At 42.2% G+C, this 17,600-nt stretch overlaps 1 protein-coding gene across 1 annotated transcript in view; it reads left to right on the top strand.

The window, feature by feature from the left end:
• SORBS3 (sorbin and SH3 domain containing 3) overlaps nt 1-17,600 on the top strand; it is a 157,541-nt gene that overhangs the window by 72,291 nt on the left and 67,650 nt on the right. Inside the window, exon 9 of the mRNA XM_033947608.1 lies at nt 659-745. Within this exon, the coding sequence (XP_033803499.1) occupies nt 659-745 (87 nt within the window). The remainder of the gene's footprint in view (nt 1-658; nt 746-17,600) is intronic.

Raw genomic sequence — 17,600 nt, forward strand, 5'->3', positions numbered from 1 at the left:
TTATAACTGATAATCAAAAGCCCTACGTATAATTTATACCAAGAAGCGTGAACCTGTATCCTAACTGCATGCAGAAAATATACTCATAAGAACATAGATGTAGCCATACTGGGTCAGACCAAAAGTTTGTCTAGCCCGGTATCCTTCTTCCAAGAATGCCAATTTACTTGACATGTACTAGGCAGAATCCCAAGAAGTAGAAAGATTTCATGTTACTTACCCCCAGGGAAAAGTGGTGGGTTTCTCTAAATCCTCCTTAATTACACTTTATGGAATTTACCTCCAGGAATTTGTCCAAACATTTTTGGAATCCAATACAAATACCAAAGTGGCAGTCTCATATTTCCTACTATATGGCCTTTTCCTAATATTTATTTATTATTTAAAATATTTATATCCTGCTTATATCCTAAGCAGGTAACAAATGATACATGCATAAAAAGATAAACTCTATAAATTTATCAGAACATCAGCAACACAATAAAAAATCATTATCTAATCAATTCACATGAGATTGCAACTAGTTTAAAACAATCAGGTAACGAAAGCTCTCCTATGTGGACAAGTCTTTAACGATTTTTTTGAAGGATTTAAAGTCTGCACGTGTAATATGTTACGGTAAATAGCTTAATGGGAAATGTTTGTTTCTCCCATTCAGGTTATATTGGAGAAGGAGCTCGAGCAGTTCACGCTGGAGTTAGAGGAAGACATCAGAGCAATAGAGAGGCGTCAGAGACCTGCACAGGTACCATGTGAATGAGAGAAACACAACCCTGGGGTCCCTCCGAGAGAGGCTTTTCCAGCTTTTCAGCCTGCAATTGTCCCTGCCCACCCCCAAATCCTCTACAAATGCAGAACTATGTCATGTTTGTCTGTCCAAGTTACATTATATTACATTAGTGACTTCTATTCCGCCTGTACTTTGCAGTTCTAGGCGGATTACAAAAGAAGCTAACTGGAACATATCCAGGAAAGTTACAATTATGGATATAGGATTACAAAAAGATAAATGTACATTTCCAGGAGAATTACAATTTAGGGAGCATGGCGGCTAGAGCAGAAGAATCACGGCAGAGAGCAGAGCGGCCAGAGCAGGAGAATCGGGGCAGAGAGCAGGGTTTTTATACAAGCAACTGGTCCTCAGCAGTCGCTTGTTTTTGGATCGGCCAACCCAGTCGGTGTGCATGCATTTGTTTAGTGAATCACGTCCTTCCTACTTTGCATGCTGTTTCCCCTCATTTGCATTCGCGGATCAGATCAGATTGGAGGATGATCGGCCACGAGGTTAGTGAATCGGGTCAGAAGAAAATCAGGTCGCAAAGTGGTCGGAACACGATCGGTGTCCTTAGTGAATCTAGGGAGAAAAAAAAAAAGGAAATTTAAATTGATCAAAACTTGCCTATTTTAAATGGAGATGTTGAGTGGACTTCAGAATCAGGTTAATTAAAGGTGTCCCTGAATAGGTAGCTTTTTAATTTTGCTTTGAACTTTTCGAGGGCTCTTTCTTCCCTTACCAGGGCTGGTAGTAGGTTACAAATCTCCCAAGAATCATATTTCTGATCAATGGATATTGACATACTGAAGTGAACAGAAATGCAGGCATGATCAAAGAGGATTATGATTCAATAATTGCCTTGTATAAGGGCGCAGCCAAGGATTTAGAAAAGAAATGTAGTTTAGTCTGGAGAATGAGTTATGAGGTGCAGAATGGAAAGTTTAGTACAGGTCATTAGGGTGAAGTAGACATCATGAGCCAGATTTTCAGACAGCAGAAGGCTGCCTGGTTACCTCCTATGATCAGTGGTGAACCCGGAAATTCAATGCTGGAGCCGTATCCGGCGACCGGCATTGAATTTCTGGTCTGTTACATCACATTTGACGTAGTTGGTCAAGCCGATATTCACCAGCTAAGCAGCTAAATCACAGCGGCCAAAGATTTGTCCAAATTTGGAGTGTATGCATTGAGAGAAGCAAATATGTACTGCCCAATTTTTCAGAAGTAATACAAGTCAGCAACCTTCATCATTATAATGTGATAGTAATGAATATTGCAGAGATTGTGCCAACAGAATGGCCATCCCGTTTTTTTTCATTTGTTGCAAGCAAATAAGAGCGGCCTTTAACCCAATCTTGCTGTAACTTCTTTGAATTATGAGGTAAAATAAGTGGGATTCTTATAAAAAATACCACCGAGGGATTGAATTATTTTCAAAGTAAACTAATAATTTTTGTGTTTTATTCAAGGAGAAAACTTGAAGTGGGGCAAGTCATAAATGACTATGACATAGAGAGTAGGCATGGAAATATTTGCAACATGATAATAAAAACATAAGAGCATAAGAGTTGCCTTGCCATACTGGGACAGACTGATGGTCCATCAAGCCCAGCATCCTGTTTCCAACAGTGGCCAACCCAGGTCCCAAGTACCAGGCAGAAACCCAAAGAGTTGCAACATTCCAGAGCAAAGTTTGTGATGTCATAATGCCTCATTCCACCAATGCCTAAGAGCTAAATTCAGCAGTGATGTCACAATGGCTTGATTGTCTTACACTTGGTTCACATGAGAACATAAGAATTGTCGTACTGGGACAGACCGATGGTCCATCAAGCCCAACAGTGACCAATCCAGGTTCCAAGTACCTAAGCTAGATCCCAAGTAGTAAAGCAGATTTTATGCTGCTTATCCTAGAATTAAACAGTGGATTTCCCCAAAGCCATCTCAATAATGGACTATGGACTTCTCTTTTAGGAAATTTTTAAAACTCCGTTAAGCTAACTGATTTCACCATATTCTCTGGCAACGAATTTCAGAGTTTTGTTACACATTGTGGGAAGAAATATTTTCTCCATTTTGGTTTAAATCTACTACTTAGGAGCTTCATCGCATGTCCCCTAGTCCTAGTATTTTTGGAAAGAGTGGACAAGTGATTCACATCTATCCTTTCCACTCCACTCATTATTTTATAGAGTTCTATAATATCATCCCTGAACTGTCTCTTCTCTAAGCTGAAGAGCTCTAGTTTCTTTAGCCTTTCCTCATAGGGAAGTCGTCCTGTCCTCTTTATCATTTTTATCGTCCTCCTCTGTACCTTTTCTAATTAGATATGGCGACCAGAATTGCACACAGTATTCAAGATGCGCTCGCACCATGGAGCTGTCTCTTCTCCAAGCCGAAGAGCCCTACCCCTTTAGCCTGTCCTCATAGGGAAGTTGTCCCATCCCTTTTATCATTTTTGACGCCCTCCTCTGTACCTTTTCTAATTCCACTATATCTTTTTTGAGATCTGGTGACCAGAACTGCACACAGTATTCGAGGTGCGGCCGTACCACAGAACGATACAAGGGCGCTGTAACATTTTCATCTTTGTTTTCAATAAACCAGTAGCTCAGATTTAGAAAATAGGCATGTATGAACATTTGGCTAAAGAGATTCAGCCCGTTATTGAGCATTTTTTAATCGTACCTCCTCAGTATGTCTAGATTGGAGTACTTCTTTAATATGGATGTGAATGTGGAGTTCTAGGTACAGGCTTGTTCGTTGAGCACTAAAATTGCAAACTCTGAAGGAAAAGACTGAAGTTTTGGGTGGGGAGGACAGGCAGTAAAGCAATCTAAAGTCTGTAGATTCCTAGAGAATGCCAACTGCTTGTGAGGAGGAGACTGGCTTAGAAAGAGGAATTTTTGTAGAAAGAAAGTAATGGTCAGTCCAGGGACTGGAGGCAAGCCCAGATCTTATCCTTGGGAAAGGAAAAAGAACCAGATGAGAAAATCAGATCATGAGTGTGACAGGCCTTACGAACTGGAAAATTGACGGATTGCTTAAGCCCAAGATCTGCCGTGAGAATAAGAAAGTTCTTGTAGTGTTTGCTTCGGCATCACAAGCAGGTTTCCGGAATGAATTATGCTCGCAAACCAAGGTTTTACTGTACATAGAATATTCTCTCTATGTACAGAACCAATAGCCAAATATAGCCAATACCAAACTGGGAATCCCAAGAACAACATTCAAACAACCTTATCTCCCCAAATACCCCCTTTCCCCGCTCAAACAATCCCCCCATTTGGATGAGCACCCAGTGTGTTCTTCAGAGCGCCCACCCATAATCCGCCCCACCCCCGTTCTTCCCTCACTAGTAAAGCTCAAGGAAATTCAAACAAGAGCGAATATCTTATGCCAGGTCCATTCCTGTCGTTCATAGTAGCCACAACATTTTGCAGCTAGACACTCCATCCGCGCCAGTTTGTAGAACTTAGTTTTCCAGTCCCTTGGGATAGGCACCAATCTTTTTCCAATGCTGTACAATAAGACATTTGGTAGCCGCTAAACACATGCGTACCGGTTTAGTCTGCAAGAGGAACGATCGTATATTATGGACCCCCCCCAGCAAACAACTTTGGTTTTAAAGCTGTACAGGATCCCAAATCAATGTTGTCAATGCAGCTGTGACCAAAATAACTGCAATTCATGATACCCCCCCACTAAATATGTATAAAAGTTCCTGTAGTGGATCCACATCTCCAACAAACATCGGACATCTGGGGATACGTTGTTTTCAATCGCTCTGGGGAGATCTAAAATGCCTCCAAAAAGTCCACAACTCCGCAATTCGACTCCTATACACCCTCAGCTACCATTACTCCATTACTCCAGCGCTCTATGCAGCTCACTGGTTACCAGTCAAAAAGCGATGCATCTTCAAAGCCCTAGTCATGATGCACAAGAGATTCTACCAAAAAAACCCAGCCTACATAGCATCCAAGCTATGCCTATAAACCCCTAACTGCCCCCTCCGCTCCAAAGCAGAACAAAGACTCAGCATTCCCGCAGGGAGATCCCTCTGAATGAGTACGGCGTACAAAAGATCCTACAGCCATTTCCTACCTCAGCTATGGAACCAACTACCCACACAGATCAGGTCGCTAGACTCACTAATGACCTTCCGCAGAGCAGTAAAGACCTTCCTCTTCCGCCAATCGGGCCATTAAAAGCTGCCTCCTCAATATACTTCTCCTAGTACTCTTCGCTATGACCAGTCTGGTCTCTAGAATAAGCTCCGTTATTGTCTACTGTAACCTATTTGTTGTCATGACTAGTCTGTTTTCAAACGATTGTGAACGTCTACCTGTAACCCGTTCTGAGCTTCTGGGAGAACGGGATAGAAATCGAAATAAATAAATAAATAAAATGTTAGCCCTTTATAAGCATTTTTCTATATTAAAATACAAGTTGAAACAGTGTGCCTAATTTTCATAGAATTGTGCTTAGCGCTGTACTAGTCAGCAATTTAGGCGGACTATATAGAATCGAACCCTTCATATGTAGTTTGAACAGGGATATAAGACATGGGCGTGAGAGAAGGAAAGGATAGGGGCATTGGCGTAGTAAGGGAGGTTGGGGGCAATCCGCCCCAGGTGCAGTCTTGGTAGAGCCACTGGCACCTGGGCTCCCCTCCCCCGCTCCTTCCCGACACCCCCTGCTGCACATGTGCGCTCCTTAACATAAGAACATAAGAATTGCCGCTGCTGGGTACCACCCGTGGCCCATCGTGCCCAGCAGTCCGCTCCCGCGGCAGCCCGTGGTCAAAGACCAGTGCCCTGAGTCTAACCTTACCTGCGTACGTTCTGGTTCAGCAGGAACTTGTCTAACTTTGTCTTGAATCCCTGGAGGGTGTTTTCATCTATAACAGACTCCAGAATTCTCTGGGTGAAGAAGAACTTCCTTACGTTTGTACGGAATCTGTCCCCTTTCAACTTTAGAGAGTGCCCTCTCGTTCTCCCTACTTTGGAGAGGGTGAACAACCTATCTTTATCTACTAAGTCTATTCCCTTCATTATCTTGAATGTTTCGATCATGTCCCCTCTCAGTCTCCTCTTTTCAAGGGAGAAGAGGCCCATTTTCTCCAATCTCTCCCTGTACGGCAACTCTTCCAGTCCCTTAACCATTTTAGTTGCTCTTCTCTGGACCCTCTCGAGTAGTACCGTGTCCTTCTTCATGTACGGTGACCAGTGCTGGACGCAGTACTCCAGGTGAGGGCGTACCATGGCCCGGTACAGCGGCTTGATAACCTTCTCCGATCTGTTCATGATCCCCTTCTTAATCATTCCTAGCATTCTGTTTGCCCTTTTTGCCGCCGCTGCACATTGCGCAGATGGCTTAATTGACTTGTTGACCAGTACTCCCAACTCTCTTTCCTGTGGAGTCTCTCCAAGTACTGCACCGGATATCCTGTATTCTTGTATAAGATTTTTGTTACTGACCTGCATCACCTTACACGTTAAACCTCATTTGCCATGTCGCAGCCCATTTCTCGAGCGTGTATGTCACATTGCAGGTCTTCCCTTCCCTCATATCTCTTTAATTGTCCCTGTGCAAGCAGCATTACGAACTCGCTGCCTGTGTCTGCGTCACCTCTCTCTGACGTCACTTATGGGCCCCACGCCTTGGAAGTGACATCAGAGGGATAGCCGACACGATGCGGGCAGCAAGTTTGGAAAATTAAAAAGGTACAGGGAAGGGGGGCATGTGCATGGCAGGGGGGGGGGTGGAGAAGAGAGCGGGGCAGCATCACCACCAACCCGGGCACAACTCACCCTCGCTATGCCACTGGGTAGGGGAGAATTGTTCTAGGTCCCACAAAACCCAGATGTTGCTGTGGATGCAATGTCAAATTTCAGGAGCCAAAAGGGGTGGCAGAAATAGAACAAAAAGTAATAAGAACAATAAGATGCACTCCAGATGCTCCTCGTGCGCATTCCTTCAGCAGAATCACTTAACGCTGACTATCTTTCTCATGTGGTGATGGCAGGATCCTGTGAATGCGTTGGCGTAGTGTTCAGCATGGTAGATTACAGGGTTTGTGCCAGTCTAGTCTTTCTGAGTTTCTGGGATCTCTTAGGGAGAGGAGGAGTGTGTGGCACAGTGGTTAAAGCTACAGCCTCAATACCCTGAGGTTGTGGGTTCAAATCCCTCACTACTCCCTGAGATCCTGGGCAAGTCACTTAATCCCTCCATTGCTCCAGGTACACTAGATAAAGTTTGAGCCCACCAGGACAGATAGGGAAATATGATAAAGCACCTAAATGTAAAACAACTTAGGATATAAGTGGTATATAAATAAATAAAATAAGGAGATAGTGGATGCTGTGGATGGGCAGATTGGAATAGTCATTTGGCCTTTATCTGCCATCATGTTTCTATAACCATAAAGCTCAATGACCTTACAATGCAGCAGGTGTAAAGAGCCGTGGAGGGGCATAATCGAAAGGGATGTCTAAGTCCGTTTACGTCCATCTCGCAAGTCGTCCAAAGTAAAACAGCTTAAGAAACATTTTCGAAAAATACGTCCAACTTTTTTTTCATTTCGAAAATCGTCTAATTATACGTTCTCCTGATCTGATCGTCCAAGCTGCTAAATCGTCCATCTTTATATCACATTTTTGTCCAACTTTTCGTCCAAGTCCAAAACGCCTAGAACAAGGCCTGTTGGACATGGGAGGGGTCTGCAAAGTGATGGACTGAACACCCAGACATGCCACCTAAATAGTGGGGTACCTTACAGGGCACTGCTGTGAACTTCACAAAAGGGTGCCATGTCTTCTCCTCACTAGAGCTCCCTTATAGGTTATTGTGAGCCCCCAAACCACCTCCAGAATCCCCTAGACCCACTTATCTACCACCCCAATAGCCCTTATAGCTGCAGGAGCCACTTATATGCCAGTAAAAAAGGGTTTTGGGGGTGTATAGGGGAGTGCACATGTTTAAGTATCAATGCAGTGATTATAGGGGCTTATGGACATGGGTCCTCCTCTCTACCCCATGCCCCCAAGACGACTTAAGCTGCCTCTGTGCTGGACGACTAGGCTTTCCTATGCCTGGCTGCCACGTGATAATGGTCTGGAGGCTGAATTTTAAAGGTGTGATTAATATTTTTATGGGGGTGTGGGGGGGGGGGGTTCGGTGATCACTGGGGTGTCTGTTTTATGTGTTTGGGGGGTCTGTTTTATGTGTTTGCAGTGCTTATCTGATCACTTTAGGTGGGTTTTTGTGATTTAGACCATGTTTTACATGGTCTACGTCACAACATCCAAGTTCCGTCGATTGTGGGCTATATAACTTTCGGTTATACATGCTGTACTACTAAGTCTAAGCTGGTCCATGTCCTGCCCAGCTCCCGCCCTCGACACTCTTCCTGAAACGCCCCGTTTAGCTTTGATTGTTCAGCAGCACTATGAAGTCCTAGGTCGTTTAGAAATACGTCCAAAACCCGTTTTTGAGAAATGTTCGTCCAAGTGCCGATTTAGGCTGGTTTTTGGACGTATATCTCTTTCGATTATGAGCCCCTTAGCCTATAGGGAGAGGAGGAGATAGTGGATGGGCAGACTGGATGTCATTTGGCCTTTACCTGCCTTCCTGCTTCTTTGTTTCTAACAGAAGCCTGCAAGTCAAGATGGGGAGCATAGGATGTCAAGATGGCATAGAAGTCAAGATGGCAACGGAAGTAGTCACCATTTGAGCAAGTCATTTACTTTGCAAAATGCCCAAAAGATCTCACCTTCCCTGCTCTCAGCCGAGGCAATCTTCAGACCCGATGGACTGACTTAGGAGCTGCTCGCAGCCCTCAGTCAAAACTGATGTGGCAATCTTGGCTCAGCGTCTTCTCACAGGACTGAATCTTTTAGCCTCGAATGGCAGCAACTGCTCCGACGGCTATGACTGGATCAGGCAGAGACCACGAGACCAATACTTTCGCAGTCACAGATTTCTGCAGAAAATGTATATGGAGGTGAAGTCTATTGTGGGAGCGGCAGTACAGGTCATGCCACAGGAAGAATCCGCTCGGCAGCAGTCATCAGTGGATACAGGTGGAGCAGAAACTGCTCCATTGACTTTGATGAAGAGCTCATCTTCATTCAACTTCTCGTCCATTGTGATAAGAGTCAGTGCCCAGGAAAAGGATCTAGGTGTCAATGTTGTTGAAACCCTCAGCTCAATGTGTGACGGCTGCTAAGAAAACAAATAGAATGTTAGGAATTATCAGTAAAGGAATGAAAAACAAAGATGAAAATGTTATAATACCCTTGTATCGCTCTATGGTACAGCCACACCTTGAATACTGTGTGCAGTTCTGGTCGCCATATCTCATAAGATATAGCAGAATTAGAAAAGGTACAGAAAAGGGCGCCAAAAACAATAAAAGGGATGGGACAACTTCCCTATGAGGAAAGGCTAAGGCTCTTTAGCTTGGAGAAGAGACTTCTCAGGGGTGATATGATAGAGATCTATAAAATAATGAGTGGAGTGGAAAGGGTAGATGTGAATCGCTTGTTAACTCTTTCCAAAAATACTAGGATTAGGGGATAAGCCATGAAGCTACTAAGCAGCAGATTTAAAATAAACCAGAGAAAATATTTCTTCACACAACATGTAATTAATCTCTGGAATTCGTTGCCAGAGAATGTGGTGAAATCAGTTAGCTTTAAAAAAAGGTTTGGATAATTTCCTAAAAGAGAAGTCCATAGGCCATTATTGAGATGGCTTGGGGAAATCCATTGCTTATTCCTAGGATAAGCAGCATAAAATCTGTTTTACTACTTGGGATCTAGCTAGGTTCTTGGGACCTGGGTTGGCCACTGTCAGAGAAAGGATACTAGAATTGATGGACCTTCAGTCTATCCTAGTATGGCAGCTCTTATGTTCTTATGTGAGCCAAGCATAGGACAATCAAGCCATTGTGACATCACTGATGAGTTTGACTCTTAGGCACTGGTGGAATGAGGCATTATGACATCACAGTCTCAGTTCTGGAATGTTGCTACTCTTTGGGTTTCTGCCAGGTACTTGGGACCTGGGTTGGCCACTGTTGGAAACAGGATACTGGGCATGATGGACCAGTATGACAATTCTTATGTTCTTATGAACGGAATGTCTACTGCCACAATATCTCTTCTTTTCTATATGCAAAGACCAAAAACATTTTCTCTAGAAGCTGTCTGCAGTGGCTTAGAGAGGGTGAGAGATGCCTGGAGCAGTGGCACCCCTCCCCCACCATATAGCAAATCTTATATCACATTTCCCCAAGGGCACTAAAGGAGTTTTTTGAAATCTATCAACCCAGAAAATGTTGGAGATCTGAAAATGGTATGAAGTTGAATTTGGAGGTTAAGATATTAGTCTCTCAAAAATGCTGACTGTAGCAGGTGGCAAGCTTTGGAATGCGCTGCCTGGTATTCTGTGAATTTGTGATGGGAGACTGAATTTTAAGAAAATGTTGAAAACACAATTATTTGTTAATGCTTTCATGTGCTAATGCTATTTGCTGCTGAAGCCTTACCGGTCTGTAAATGTTTTCATGGGATTTTGTCAGATGAATTTGAAAAAAAGGTTTTAATAATGATACTAATTACCGCCCTATTGCTAACATCCCTTTTCTAGCGAAAATCACCGAAAGGGTGATATTTAACCAGCTGTCGGACTTTGTTGAATCTACAAACGTACTGCATCCTAATCAAACTGGTTTCAGGAAAAATCACAATACTGAATATTCATTAATAGGCCTTACCACTAACATCATCTACAATCTAGACCATCACAATTCAGTTATTCTCTTCTCCCTCGACCTCTCGGCAGCATTCGACACCATTGACCATTCTCTCCTTTTAGACAGGCTTCAAACTATAGGCGTCAGCGATTTATCACTACAGTGGTTCACTTCTTTTCTATCTGACCGAACTTCTACGGTATACTTCAATAACGCAAAGTCTAAACCATTTTCACACAACTATGGAATCCCTCAAGGTTCAATTCTGTCCCCTCTGCTGTTCAATATCTTTCTTTCACCTTTACTTAGTCTAAGTCAATCTATAGGTTTCACCACTTACGCTTACGCTGATGATATTCAACTGACCCACCCATTTAACCCCGAAAATCCTAACAAAATATTTCTCATCAATCAAAAATTAGAAAAAATTAAAAATTGGCTTACACAAAATAAATTAGCTCTAAATATAACAAAGACTAAGGCTTTACTCTTCCTAACGAAACAGGGATTAAAACTATCAACTCCCTTCTTAATAGACAATATAACTATTGAGTTAGTAGCATCACTTAAGTTATTAGGAGTTATCATTGATGACAAATTTTCTTATCAAGAGCACATCAGTAATGTAGTTAAATGCTGTTTTTATCGTCTGCGTTTGATCCGTCCCATGTCTAAGTTCTTAGAACCGCAATCCTTAAACATTTTAATACATTCCCTTGTCATATCTAAATTAGATTACTGTAATTCACTTCTGTTAAATATCACCCAAAAGGAAAAAAAACGCTTACAAATAGTCCAAAATACTGCAATTAAAATAATTCACAACGGAAAAAATATGACCATGTAACACCTTTTTTAATAGAATCACACTGGCTTCCCATTAATCAACGGATAACATACAAAATAGCACTTTTAGCATTTAAAACATTATCTACCAATGAACCACAATTCATTGACCGGTTACTAGTTCCACATAACTCGATCCGTTCCCTGCTGTCTGCTACACAAGGGCTGCTTATGGTTCCTTCTTTAAAAATTATAGGAACCAGACGCCATGACATTTTTTCAGTTATGGCCCCCCTTACCTGGAACACTCTTCCCTTATACATCAGAGAAATTAAAGATCTTAATTTATTTAAAACCAATCTAAAAACTTTTCTTTTTAAAGCCTCTTTTAATCTCTAAAATAACTCTTTTTACCCATTTAATCCTAATTCCAATCTCTAAAATAACTTTTTTTAATCCATTTTACCCCAATCCTAATGTTTTTCCCTTACCAGACATTCTCTCTCTTTTCACTAGGAAAATAACATTTTGTAACTTTTGCCCTTCCTTGTTCTTTCCTAAAGTATCCTAGTTCGTCTGTATTGTCAATTTGTTGTTTACCCCTCTTTTAATGTTGTTTACTATACATTTTCATTGTTACTCGCTTAGTATGTAATAAGCGATTTATCAAATTTAAATAAACTTGAAACTTGAAACTTAATGTCTTATTGTGTTTGTTCTGTCGAAGCATGTTTTAATATTTTTAATATGCATGCATGTAATTTTGTAAACCGCATAGTTTTAATAAATTTTTAAATAAAGAAATAAATCGATCTTCTCTGCCCCCACCCCCATCCGCTCTTTCCCTGCCCCCTTTCCCTTTCCCCATACCTTTATAGCATTCCTGGTACGAGCAGCAATCCCAATCTGCTGTTCACGCCAGCGTCGGCTCTTCCTCTGACGCCACTTCCCGGGTGCGGGTCCAGAAAGTGATGTCAGAGAAAGGGTCGACGCTGGAGTGATCAGCAGGTTGCAGTTGCTACTTGCGCCAGGAATGTTAGAGGCACACGGAAAGAGGCGTGCGCGCGCGCTGTAGTGCGGATGGGGGGCAGAGAGGTGGATGAGTGCTGGCGCCCCTTTACTACGCCACTGGCTATCTGGGAAGCTATACAATTGTTGGAAACTGCTATAACTAAGCAAGTAAAATGGGGTAAGTAACCTTGAAAGAGACCTGGGAGTGATGGTAGACACATCATTGAAGGCGTCGGCGCAGTGCGCCACAGCCTCAAGGAAGGCAAACAGAATGTTGGGTATCATTAAGAAGGGTATCACGACCAGGACGAAGGAAGTCATCCTGGAGTACTGTGTCCAGTACTGGTCGCCGTACCTCAAGAAGGACATGGCGGTACTTGAGAGAGTCCAGAGAAGAGCAACTAAGCTAATAAAGGGTATGGGGGACCTCTCATATACTGACAGACTGAAAAAGCTGGGGCTTTTCTCCCTGGAAAAGCGGAGACTTAGAGGAGACATGATAGAAACCTTCAAGATCATGAAGGGCATAGAAAGAGTAGATAGGGACAGATTTTTCAAATTATGGGGAACCACAAGTACAAGGGGACACTCAGAGAAATTGAAAGGGGAAAGGTTTAGAACAAACGCCAGGAAGTTCTTTTTCACCCAGAGGGTGGTGGATACATGGAACGCGCTACCGGAGGATGTGATAAGCAGAAGCACGCTACAGGGATTCAAAGAAGGACTGGACAGGTACCTGGAAGACAAAGGGATTGAGGGGTACAGATAGGAGTAGAGGTAGGAAATAGGGATAGGATTAGAGGCAGTTACAAAATTAGTCAGGGACACTGTTCAGGCAATTAGGCCTGATGGGCTGCCGCGGGAGCGGACCGCTGGGCAGGATGGACCTCTGGTCTGCCTCAGCGGAGGCAACTTCTTATGTTCTTATGTTTATAATATTAATCAAAATGTTTTGGCGGCGGGATAGACTTCTTATAAAAGCACAGAAGAACTACTAGGACATTTGAAAGAAACAGTTGATGGTATTCAAAAATCACCTGTCTGAGCTGATGAAGGATTTGAGTGCAGTGAGAACGAAAACAGATGCTGGAAAATTCTATTCGTGGTTGCAACTTCATAATATTGAATTTTCCTAAATCTTCAGCTGTATCCCCTACAGGCCTGTTTCAAAGATATCTCAAGGAGGTTTCGAAAATTCTCCAACAGTTGTTATCACCCCTTACTGAGATCTAATATCTTCCTACTGCAAAATAAATAAACTAGATACAGAAGTCCTGGATGGCCAAGTGATGGACATATCGGACGCATCTGCTTTATTGGAAAGATCGGAAACTGAGAATTTGGTTGCTGGGGCTTTGTTGGCAGACCAGGAATGGTTGCTACATATGTTTTTAAACACTGTCAGGTGCTTTTTTTTTTTTTTAATTTCCTGATTAGGATGTTCCAGGATGTCTCCTAAGAAATACAGAGGAGACAGGTTTTTTTTATTGTCCAGCTGTTCTACCATTGGAAGTTATATTTTATTTAAAGTTCCTGTGGTAAATGTATCATCATGTTTAAGGAGAAGAAATATGTATCTATTTGGCCGCATTTGTAACAGAGAATGACACGGGGGACACATTTTTTCCCGGTCCCCACGGGAACTCATTTTCCCGTCCCGGAGAGTTCATTTCCTGTCCCCGCCCCATGCCTGCAAGCTCTGTTCTCATTTGCACAAGCCTCAAACACATGAAAACCATAAGTGCAGTTAAGGCAGAGTTTACAGGAATGGGACAGCGACAGAACTCACAGGGACGGGACGGGGAACTTGAGTTCCTGCGAGGACAGGGAAAATTTGCTCCCGCGTCATTCTCTAGTTTGTAACTACGAATTAAGGTGTCAACAGCACCTCTAGTAGACCCACCATTGCATATCCTTAATGCTGTATAATTAAGTAAGGAGCTATTGCTAAATCCCTTTTCTTTTTTAGAATTTATTTCCTCTGTTTTTCTTTAAGGATTCTTTCCTTCAGTTTTGTGGACTAAATTTGAATAAGGTGGGGGGGGGGGGGGGTCATTGATTTTCATTTTAGAATTTATTAATATTTTGACTCTGTCTGGGAATGTTTCCTGTTTTCTCCTCCATAACATTCTAAAGCTCTGTACAAGTTGTTACTTGGATATTATGACATAAATTTAATAAAAAATAAAAGAAGCTTGAAGGCCAATATTCAAATGCCATTGTCAACATTTTGTTAAAAAAAAAAAAAAAAGCTGGTTATAGCATTGAAATCTATTCTGTATATTCAGCATCATTATTTGGATACAAGCTGTACTAAATAAGCATACGAACATAAGAGTTACCATACTGGGACAGACTGAAGGTCCATCAAGCCCAGTATCCTGTTTCCAACAATGGCCAATCCAGGTCACAAGTACCTGGCAAGATTCCAAATGAGTAAAACAGATTTTATATTTGCTTATCCTAGACATAAGCAATGGATTTTCCCAAGTCCATCTTAATAATGGCTTATGGACTTTTCTTGTAGGAAATTATCCAAAACTTTTTTTAAATCCTGCTAAACTAACTGCTTTTAACACATTCTCTGGCATTGTATTCCAGAATATAATTACACGTTGAGTAAAGAAATATTTTCTCTGGTTTGTTTTAAATGTCCTACTTAATAGCTTCATCACATGACCTCTAGTCCTGGTATTTTGGGAAGGAATAAACAAACGGTTCACATCTACCCATTCCACGCCACTCAGTATTTTATAAACCCCTGCCATATCTCCCCTGAGCTGTCTCTTCTCCAAGCTAAAGAGCCCTAGTTTCTTCAGCCTTTCCTCATAGGGAAGTCGTCCCATCCTCTTTATCATTTTTATCGCCCTTCTCTGTACCTTTCCTAATTCTGCTATATGTTTTTTTGTGATGTGGTGACCAGAATTGCACACAATATTCAAGATGTGCTCAGGACCGTGGAGCAATACAAAGGCATTATAATATTCTCATTTTTGTTTTCCATTCTTTCCTGATAACTCTTAACATTCTGTTTGCTTTCTTAGCTGTGGCTGCACACAGCAGAGGGTTTAAACATATCATTTGACCGCTGTTAGCTATGTGTATAGCAGTGATATTTAGCCACTATTCATATAACCAGTGGCATAGTAAGGGGGTGTGTGGACCACCCTGGGCGCCTTCTTGGCAGGGGCACCAGCACTGCCAGCACCTCGCTGCCCCTCCACATACCTCTTGAAACATTCATTGGTGCAAGAAGAATCTTCCACTTCCTGCTCGCACTGGCCTCAGCTCTATTCTGACATCACTTCCTGTTCTCTCGCTATGTACATAAGAAATAATGAATAAATACTGTATACCTACTGTTGGCCCACCCTGTAAAACAGTGTGTCGCAAACTTTTAAAGTTGCTGGCACATTAATGTTGGGGCTACAGCTGGAGGGCACCCGCAAATGCGCGAATGTTGATGTGATGATGTCACACACATGTGTGACGTCATCACGTCGATGTATGCACAGATGTCCTCCAGGCATGGCCCTGAGCCTCCTATTACCATTGGTGCTGCAGAAGGAGAGGTATAGAGAAGGAGCAGAGGTGTCAGTGAGGAGGAGAGGTGCAGGCCGCCAGCTGTCTCCTGGACGTGCCTCTTGCGGCAAGAGGCACGTTCTGTAAGCAGTCAGCTGGCGCCAGCGCCTCTCCTCCTTGCCGGCATCTCGGGGCACTCCTAGAATCATTCAGGGCACACAGTTTGTGATACACTGCTGTAGAAGACCATCCCAAATATCCACCACCTTTTCCATAAACATATATTTTCTGAATTTAGTCTACCCTCTTAGAGTATCATACTTTTGCTTTGGTGCAGGAATGGCTAAACTTTATAGACGGAGGGCTACATGAATGTCAGCACTATTCCTAACAGGCCGCAACATTATGTAATGTCAGAACTGGAAATGCACAGCGCTCCATAGACTTTCTGTGATAAATAAATCAGTAAAAAATTTAAAATGTTGGGGGAGGGGGCTGAGAAATACATAGTGAAAGGTAGATGGGTTAACAGAAGGTGAAAAAGTTGTATAATATGAGAGGAACCTCAGATCCTTGTTAAGTCTTGTCAGGTGGGTGTCAAAATATTTCATCATCTACCTTCAAAGGTCTTACATTCCTGGGTTGTTTAAAAGTTACCTCTTAGCAGTCTGACCAAAAGGTCACTGAAGCAGTGTCCAGGTTCTGAAAAATGCTTTGCCTGTGTGAGTTGACTCGTTTTTAGCGTCTTCCCAACTCCCCAATATAATACCCTTCATATTTTCTGCATTGAATACTATATACAACATTTGAGGAGGCTCACAAGTAGGATCCCTTTAACCTGAATGTTTTGTCTCATGTGGGCAAGTGTAGGATCCTTTGAGATGTGCCGGTACAATTTACAGTATGCTATACTTCAAGGATTAGTTTGTCTTTCGTTAATTGTTGCTTCTGATTTAGTGGTTGTTGGGAGACCAGCACTGGCAGAGCTGGGAATATCTGTTTTACTAATTCATCCTTCCGGAGTAGTGGTTGTACATCTTTTTATGATTTTGCTTAGGTTTTCAAGTTCTGGATTGTATGTCACTATAAAGAGGACTCTTGCTGAGGTTTTCTTTCCTTAGTTAGGTGTCATCAACTCGTTTTTGAGTCCTAACGACTTGATGAATTACAGATCTAAAAAGAAATCGGTTTTGTGCTAGTTCGGTAAGGTCCTCCAGCATCATCCCCATGGTTGTTTTCAACGTGTCCAGCCATCTGATTGCAAGTCGCTATCTTCGCCTTGTTCCTTCAATCTTCCCAAACATGATGTCCTTCTCCAATGATCCTTCTCTTCTGACAGTGTGACCAAAATAAGACAGTCGTAATTTCATCATTTGGGCTTCGAGTGATATAGCTGGTTTGATCTCTTCCAGAATCGATTTGTTAGTTCTTCTGGCAGTCCACAGCATGCACAGAATCCTTCTCAAGTACCAAAGTTCAAATGAGTCAATTTTCTCTCTGTCTTTTCTTAGTACTGTAATAGATTTTCTCTAGGTGTTTTAAGTGAAGAGGCAATCTTCATGGAGACCAATTTGCGGTTGTGATCTGTATGAAGGATTCAGTCAGGATTTTATGGTGTTTATGACTTTGTTTCTTAAATTTACTGTTCTTTCTATTTCCCTAAATTACTTTGCAAATTGCTCAGATCTATCCATTGGGCATGATAACAAGGACCTAATAAACTTGAACTTGAAACTTATCTCT

The sequence above is a fragment of the Geotrypetes seraphini genome, chromosome 6, assembly GCF_902459505.1.
Source record: "Geotrypetes seraphini chromosome 6, aGeoSer1.1, whole genome shotgun sequence".
Lineage (NCBI taxonomy): Eukaryota > Metazoa > Chordata > Amphibia > Gymnophiona > Dermophiidae > Geotrypetes > Geotrypetes seraphini.